The sequence below is a fragment of the Morone saxatilis genome, unplaced genomic scaffold, assembly GCF_004916995.1.
Source record: "Morone saxatilis isolate NCDOM2014 unplaced genomic scaffold, NCSU_SB_2.0 Contig11, whole genome shotgun sequence".
Lineage (NCBI taxonomy): Eukaryota > Metazoa > Chordata > Actinopteri > Moronidae > Morone > Morone saxatilis.
The window spans coordinates 30,751,370-30,760,277 of NW_023339663.1; the positions used below are offsets into that span (position 1 = coordinate 30,751,370).

Sequence of the window (8,908 nt, forward strand, 5' to 3'; positions counted from 1 at the left end):
AAAGGCAGGCTGAGTTCAGTGATTGCAGCAAATAAAAGCCTGTGATATTCATTGGTATACTGTGCTCCTATCACAAGAGCATTGGTTTTGATTGTAACTAACTAACTTTCACTATAATCTTTGGACCAAGTAGACCATGGAACAGAGTAATCTGTGAAGACAATCAGTGTTCCTCTGGCTCCTGCCTAGTGGCTCCTAATGGCAGTTGCAAGAACTCCCCGGGCCCTGAAATGGAAACAACCAAAGACCAAAAACAATAGAAAGGCCACACAATAGTCCTTACCGCAACAGCCTGGGTTTGATTCCAACCTGTAGCCCTTTGTTGCATGTCGTCCCCCGTCTCTCTCCTCCTTTTCCTGTCTATCTACAATGTCCTATCGAATAAAGGCATAAAAAAGTCCAAAAAAACATATTTAAACAAAAAAGTGTAATCATTTATATATATTAATAAGAATATAATTATTTCAATAAATTATTATTATTTTTTTTTAAATCTGAAGCATGCAACAAGTTAACAAAAGCACTCACATCCAAAATGGATAAATACTAGTACCAAAGTACATGTGAAAAACTGAAAAAACAGAAGCCGCACACTAGATAATGCTCCCATAAACATTTATTAGTATATTACATGTGACATTGAATAATCTGGGAAAAAACTCATGATGATGATGATGTGTGTGATACGTGTGTGTGAAGGCTCTTAAAGAAACTTACTCTACTTTCATTTCAGTTTTGGTCTTAGATGTTGTGAATAAATTGACTGTATTACAATTGCTTACTAAAATAAATTAAATTAAATTAAATACTTCTAATGTAAAAGAAAAAAAGAGCTGGGTTTGGAAGAAACTGCTACTTATTGTAAAATGATTATTACACGAGTGGTCTTGTTATGTGACTGACAGGTGCATGATGTGAAGTTCCAAGCTCAGACTGCAGAGGACAAGGAGGCTTGGATTAAGGCTCTGAGCGATGGCATCAATCGAGCAAAGAACAAAGTCTTTGATGAGGTAAATGTCTGCGTAATCCCTAGTTTTTATACATGTTCAACTCAGATGGATTCAGTGGAACAAGCTTTATGTGTTCACAGGTGATGGTTGATGAAAGCAGTAATTTAGAGCATGTTACTCGAACGAGGCCCAAAGGGAACCGTAACCGGCGGCCACCGACCAGGATACACATGAAAGAGGTTTGTGTGTGTATTTGTGTGTGAATGTGAGAATCCATTCATCTGTGTCTGTAACAGACAGTGGTAGTTTAGCTCTGTCACTACAGTACTAATGTCTAGGTTTGAATCTCAACTCAAATTCAAATGGATTTCTTATTGGTTTAAACACACAGTCTGAAAGTCATTCTGACACCTTAAATTCTAATGTAAGCCCACTTATATACACAGTGGGATTTTATCATTTCCAGTTAAAACTGCAGTAGGTAATGACATTTGCAAGAACCCATTGAACTGACAACAATCAACTATCCTCAGTTGTGATTGGTTGCTTTTGTTCAGGAGCCAGAGGAACCTGATTTTATCACAGATTTTTTTGTCTCATGTACTACTGTTAGGATATAGTGTTTTATACATTTTAGCAAATATGACATTGATGTTATTTTTGCATTTATTTAAGTAAATCAATAACCAATTAAGGAATGATAAATATGTGGAATCAAATATTTTGTTTTTGTCACGTGTAGCCACATGTCTGGACAGTTTCCACAGCAGATTTTATGTTTCCACCTCCAACAGAAATAAATCTTTGCCGTTTTATTCGTAATAAATATAGTTGTTAAATGTTAATAGGTTAATAAAAGTTGCTTTTATGTATATTAAGTATATTTAATATATATATTTATAATTTCTATGTTAAATATTTTATATTAGGTATATTTTACCATATTTCTGGTAAACATCTTTCTGTCCTTTTTTTAATTTGCCTGTTGACTTAATCAGCTCTGCATAATGTGCAATTTATTCCTACTGCTTTTTAAAAGAAACATGATTGATAGTCACTAATTAATTCTGTTTACTTCTACTATGCTGTGTTGATGAAAGTCAATACTCCTTTTATGGTAGGCCTTTAATGTGAAATATCTCTGCAGGAAGCGCTTAGTGACAGTAGCTTAACAGTGAAAACAACAACAAAAAAAATGTATTTAGAAGGGTTTGGAATGTATTTGTGAATGAAAACAGTATTTAACCTTTATTTAATGAGCAAGTCATATAGAGATTAGAAACTCTTACAAGTGAGTCCTAGCCATGACAGGGTCAATTAGGAACTAGCCCTTGTGTTTGTATAAAGCCCTTATTCGAATTTATGGTATATTAGCATTTCATTTTTATTGTCTTGTCTCTATGAAATCATTTTTTCCTTATAGGTAGCCGTTGTGTCGTCTGATGGCATCTTGCGTTTGGATCTTGATCTTGAGGATGCCATAATGCCTAATGGGACAAATCATGCCAGTGTTGATGGCCCAGAGAGACCCAAAGAGGCCATCAAAGTCCCAACGCCTCCCTCCAATGCCAGTGAAGCTGCACAGAAACTGTCAGGGCCAAGTGATGAGGAGGAGGCTCAGACTGAGCCAGAGGTCAGTCCCCAGAAAAAGGTTATCAAACCTCCCATGCCCCCTACCAAAGAGCCTAAACCCAGTGCAGGACCTGAACATGAACCTGAGAAGGATGATGGCCAAGAGAAAAAGGTTTGTATAATGCTATTTAGCCCTTGTCATACAATAAATATTTGTGTATGTCTTCCTAATTGGATACCATGGCCTATAAAATATGATTTATTTTTTTTAAGGTCCTGAAGCCACCTATGCCTCCATCTAAAGAAGTCAAGCCCTGTGTTTCATCTGCTGAAGAATCTACAGAGGAGGCCAATGCTGAGAAGATGTCTGAAAAGAGTCCTGATGCCAAGAAAAAGACAGGTCCACCTCCAACACCCCCAAACAAACCCAGCTCCAGCAGCTCCACAAGCAACCTTGCAGAGGCTTCACAGTCCAGGCCAAACTCCCACCCTCCTACCCCTCCATCCAAAGAGAAGAAACCCTCCCATTCTGCGGAGCCAGAAGAGGTTCAAGACACAACTGGTGAGCACAAGGAGAAAGAAGAAGACGATAAGAAAGAGGCAAGAGGAACATCTGTGGAAACTGATGAGGCAGAGCAGTTAGTTTCTCAAGAATCTATACAAGATGATGAACCTAAGAGTCCCAGCGAAGAAAGACAGGACATTAAAAAAGAATCAGGGGAGACTATAAGCAGTGGCATAAACAAGGCATCCGGCAATGAGCCACTCAGAAAGAGCTCTAGTCCTCTACTAACCCCCAAGAAAAAGCCAGAGAATCTTGTTCAACACCTAGAAGATGGAACAACTAATGAGGAACAGGACCCTACCGCATTTCTGCAAACAGCCCCAGATACCTCAGCCAGTTCTCCTCAAGCAGAAGAGACACTACCCAAGACTGAAGTCCCCTCAGTGGTTGTCTCTTTGAATGACCCGGTCACTGATGGCCTCAGCCTGAGTCCACTACTCTGTCACTTGCCTGGGGAGAAGAAAAAGAAAGCGGAGGAGAAATCTGTAGACAGCGGTCAGCACTCAGACGATGACAGCGAAGGCTCTGGGAGTGAAGACACGCTGGCGATGTCAACAGCCGCGTTGAGAGGAAGCCGGCCCAGTCTGGATGTGTTGGACGCCAGTGAGGATGACATTCAGATCCCTGTCGATTCAAGGCAGACACAGGGCGCAACCAAGCCTCAGGTTAGATCAAAGGTATTTCCCACTCGTCCTCTTAAACCCTCAACCAAGGCCAAGTCAGCCTCCATTGGAGATCTGCTTTCTGATTCTTCAGTCTTTACTCAGGTGAGACAGCAAGCCAAAGCTGTGGCTGGAAGCAACGGGGCTCCCAGCGATGATGTTATGAAACTTGAGGCTGAAGTGGCTCTGGAGATGGAAAAGACGAGTGAGCTCCTGAGCAGAGTGTCCCAGTCCCAGAGGGTAGGTGACGGGGAGGGCATGCCAGAGGATCTGCTGGCCGAGGCCATGGAAAAGCTGAAGAAGGCTGACCATGTCCTCAGGGAGGTCAACAAACTAAAACCTCCAAAGAACTCAAGCAAAAGGAAGAGCTGGTGAATGTCAGTCATAGCAGATTGACTGGGAATTGACCTTTCGCTAAACCCTTGTCCTGAACAGTGACTATGCAATCACAGGCAAGCTTTGCATTTCTGGACATAGCCTACTGTATCGATAGTGATATTCATTATACAAAGAGTTTGAAGGGCCATATGTTTATTTTTTAGGCTTTCCAAGAGCAAAAGTGAAAGGAATAGATTAAATATACAGTTTTTAAGTAAAATGTGTAAATTCTGCCAGTAAGGGGTGTCACATCAAAACAATAACAAAAGACGTTTGATGACGTAGTGTGGGATCATAGGAGTATTATCTTTACCACCATTGCAGTCAGCTTCTCCCAGTTAGGATTCCTTCACTTATCGTCATTCATGAGGTTTCTATTGGGAGCCGAATTGTCCATATAGATCTGATTAAAACCAGTAAAAACACAGAATAAAGCATTTCCACCTTAAAAATAACTTATTCTCCCACACTGTTGGGCAGACAAAGGACGTCCCGGAGGGGCTGCGAGCTGATGTCTAAAATCCTTCATCCGGTTCAAATGTAGAGTTAAATAGTACCAAGATCTTAAGTGATATGACGTCATTGACAGGCGAGCAATGAAATGCACCGTTACCTGAATAAAGTATTTATCGTAGGTCTAGTGTGACATTTTAATGTGGAAATATTACATGTAATTGCTTTAAACAGTGTGTTTGTATGCTCTAACATAAGCTGTAACCGTTAGCATCACCAGCTAACTAGCTTACTACTTCCTGTAGACACTCAATGTTACTTTCAAGGCCTTTCAAGTAGCCGACCTAACCACATTTGTGAGGTTACAGCTTACAAAAAAGCCCTGTTCACGACAAGCACATCCACTACTATTTCCCCACTGTGTGGAGGCTGCTTCTGGATGCTATTAGAGTTTAGGTTGACGATAGCAGCTCTGTCCTACTCTTCATTGGATTTGGGAAAGTTTTTGCTCCAGTAGCCAACATTAGTGTTTAGTTTGTCAAATACATCCTAAAAGCCTTTTCCTTTGTAACGTTAAAAGTAAATTGTACTGTTTGAAAGGAGACAGTGTTTTCAGTCAACTCATGGAGCTAACGTTAGCCTGTTTAGCTAGCTTATAAAATCTGATTGAGACAGTTGCGGCAAAAATGAGAAGCTGCTTTTGACTGGAATCAAATACCCACAGGTTCAAAAATGAATTTTGAGTGTTAAATTGTATACAGTTACCTGACAGGTGTAGCAACATTAGCTAAAGGGGTCAGGGTTTAGCAAACGGAAATAAAGGGGTAAGGGTTTAGCGAACGGACCTAAAGGGGTCAGGGTTTAGAGAATAGAGCTAAAGGGGTCAGGGTTTAGAGAATAGAGCTAAAGGGGTCAAGGTTTAGCGATCGGTCAATCGATGGACTCATTTTTGATGGTTATGCAGCACATGCAACTGTTCGCTCATAATTAATTAAGTGCAATTATTTCTAGTTTAACTTCATCTGCAGCTGAAAGTAATGCTTAATGTTCTACTTTGTGTTTTTTATTTTTTGTTATATATGAAATATCAGACATTTTCAAGAATAATTACTTGAAAGCTAATTTGAGAATTAGGCTATTAATATAATGACAAAGCAGCACTGTCAATAAATTGAGAACATTAAAAAAAAGTACTAAAAAGTGTTAATACCAGATTACTGAGATAACTTCTGTTATGAATTGGCACTATGCAAATATAATTGAATTGAAGTGAATTACACAACTGTCATAATAGTTCACTTTGTGTGGCAAAGTAAACTATTAGAGACCATGTTTTTTGCTGGCAGTTTATATGAGGGAATTTATATTGTACATACTTTATACTTTTACAACAGCATTTGCTGTTTGTTGTTGAGGGATAATGTACCAACATAGCTCAGGAGTTTTCTGAAATTAATCTTTTCAGACTAATCATGTGATTAAAGAAAACTGCTACTCCACATAGCAGGACTGCAGTTTTTTTTTATTAATGATGTGTTTTTAATACTGATATTGTACATAGCTCAGAATAAAGAGCTTGCGGCAGCCAATATGTGCTCTTCAGTGATGTTCCTCCCAATTTGGATCATGAGCTCTGAATTTTTGTCCAGTGCTTTGTTAAAAAATGTGATGGTAGTTTTTAAGGCCATTTTAAATATGCCATGCCATTTAGAGTATAGAATATTTTCTAACATTAGATATAAATTTGTACTCTTTGATAAAATTTGCTATTGCCCAAATAAACAAAGGTAAACTGTTTATCTGTTTATGTTTTGTGTCTTTAATGCAGTTGTACATCTAGAATCTCAAAGATGTATTTAAGGAATTTACTTTGTATTATTATTGGTTTCCTGTGGGGAAGGCATCAGGGTTTTAACCTTTTTTTTTTTTTTTTCATACCTGGTGGAAACCTACTTCAAATTGTATTTACTTATTTTTAGTGCTGAAACAATACTTGATCACTTAATTGAAATTGACAACAATTTTGATAATCACTGAATTATAATAGTAACATTTTTGTTACCTTAGAATGAGCCTATTATATCTACAGATGCCACAGGTCGCCCTCCATGGAGTCCACCAGTTCAACATTGTGGACTCCATGGAGGCATGTTTCTACAGTAGCCTGGAAGGGACAAATCAAACATTGGCTCCAGCTTTTTTTTGAGAGACAACTAGCTCAATAGTGGCATCGGCAGCTTGCAGTGGCATTTCCGGTGGCAGGTTGAGATGTCACGGCATCTGCCTCTGTTAGCAGCTGTTAAGCCAGTGCATTTCCAGTGCAGCGTCTGACCGCATCCACACCGATGTTTCCTGAGATGGCCACCGGCATCTCTCCGCGATTATCATGTCATTTCCGTGGCAGCCCTGAGATCCCATATTTTCCCCCTGGGCACCCTGCCATTGTTGTAATGGTAATTCCGGTGGCAATTAGGGATGCGCGAGGCACCAGCCACGTTTGTGTTGGTTGCCACCAGTTCACCGTAAGATGCCCATGGCACATTTTGCTGCCGATATGGGGTATATGCGTGCAAACAAGGGCTGGTCCGAAATCAGCCCACTACCCCATATAGGGGCGCTACTAGCAAACGCATATAACAACCAATAGCAGTCGTACCTGTAGAGAAACAGACGCGACAGCAACTGCAGGTGTCCTGTAGCCATCTGCTAGTAGATACCCGACATTTATTACCGTTACCTAAATGCGACACACTTGGCCAATATTAGACTCTGAGCATGTTTATCTTATATTCTTTTGCTCAATTATGGATCCCTTTTTTGGCTATAGGTCTGGAGGAGATGAGCAACCATTATGGTGGCATATATAAACATAGGACCGTGAAGGGTCCTTACTATTAAAGAGGCTAGTTTTGTATGGTTTGTCTCCTATTCTGGATGAGGATTCGTTGCCTTGATGGTCCAGTAAAAACATATGGGGGGGTTTATCAAGCAAGGTAGGGGAAGCAATTTACAGAACCTTTTCCAGTTGGAGTTTTGAGCGAAAATCCTCACGGAAATTAGTTACTATCATATAGGTGTGAAAAATGTGCTCGCTATTTGGGTTATAGGCAGGAGGAACTACTTTTACTACCAACCAGTTTTCATAGGGCCGCTTAAGATCTGGCTTTGGTAATTATAGTTAAGCTTGGGAGTTAAAACCAGGTTTGACGTACCTCGAATAATCATGAGTGCGGCTGGGCTCATAGAATTCAAGCTGTAAGTTGCTATCCTCACTAATTCGGAAGTCTCATTAGTGTGGCTCTGAGCATCTCTCAATCTTCTCTAGCTCCTCTACTCCCACTCCCATATTTACTGCAAATTGTAGTCCATCTTGTGTAGCAATATAGGATACCGGTAGGTCGCTCCATATAAAATCTGTCTTGACATTGCGAGTGTGCGTGGTGATTTATGGTGTTAACTGTGATGGTATTCGTTATTGTCTGTCCATAGGTGGAAGCCTCTCTGCAATTACGTTGCTGGTAGTGTATAGTCTATAAGAGGGTTAATGCGTTTGACACTCGCTTGATGATTGTTAATTGTAGCTGCTTTAGTGGTAGTGTAGTTATTATTATATTATTATGCTACAGTTATGTACAAGTATGTCGCGATCCTGCTGCTCATCAGCCACCATGTACAGGTGTCTCGATTGATGTTCTTATATACATGTTAACACCGGGTACGTAAATCGGATTAAAAAGGTAACAGAAAAAATATATCGATTACAATTACATTAGAAAAAAGGGTTATTAGCATTACATTTTATCAGTACGCTGAACAATGGTATTTTTGATGACCTCTAAAATGTTGTTCCGTCTTTTTTAGTACATCTTATATTAATACTTTCTTACTAAAATGTCCTGTCTTTATGTTCATTTCTTCGTCCTCTTCTGTTAATTCTCAACTCATGCTTCAACATGCCGTTTAATCCTATATATCGAATACCTCTTCCCGCGCCCCAAAAACCCCTCCATAAAATTCAATCACTCTTCATTCCCCATGCCATTCTCTCAACCCTACTCCCATCGCCACAGGTATGGTAAGATACCATAACATTATACCACCTATGGGACAGATTTGGATAGTATTTAGGATTTCTGCTGTTTAATAAATTGGTTATCTTGCCCCTTCTGTCGCAGCAAGGCATCTCGCTCATGGTGGTTTCAAGTTGGTCTCTGTAAATGTGTATAATTAAATATGAGATTCCCTAGCCGCTCATAATTGTTGATTTGTTTGGAGAAGTAACTTTTCTGTTATTTAATTGGCCCCAGATATAATGTTCATTAAAAAAT

At 39.6% G+C, this 8,908-nt stretch overlaps 1 protein-coding gene across 1 annotated transcript in view; it reads left to right on the top strand.

Annotated features, from left to right (window-relative positions):
• Nucleotides 1–6,377, top strand: part of LOC118343428 (pleckstrin homology domain-containing family O member 2-like) — a 6,873-nt gene extending 496 nt beyond the window's left edge. Inside the window, exons 2-5 of the mRNA XM_035682230.1 lie at nucleotides 906–1,010; nucleotides 1,091–1,189; nucleotides 2,374–2,694; nucleotides 2,796–6,377. Of these exons, the coding sequence (XP_035538123.1) occupies nucleotides 906–1,010; nucleotides 1,091–1,189; nucleotides 2,374–2,694; nucleotides 2,796–4,124 (1,854 nt within the window). The 3' untranslated portion in view covers nucleotides 4,125–6,377. The remainder of the gene's footprint in view (nucleotides 1–905; nucleotides 1,011–1,090; nucleotides 1,190–2,373; nucleotides 2,695–2,795) is intronic.
• The last annotated feature ends 2,531 nt before the right edge of the window (nucleotides 6,378–8,908 follow it).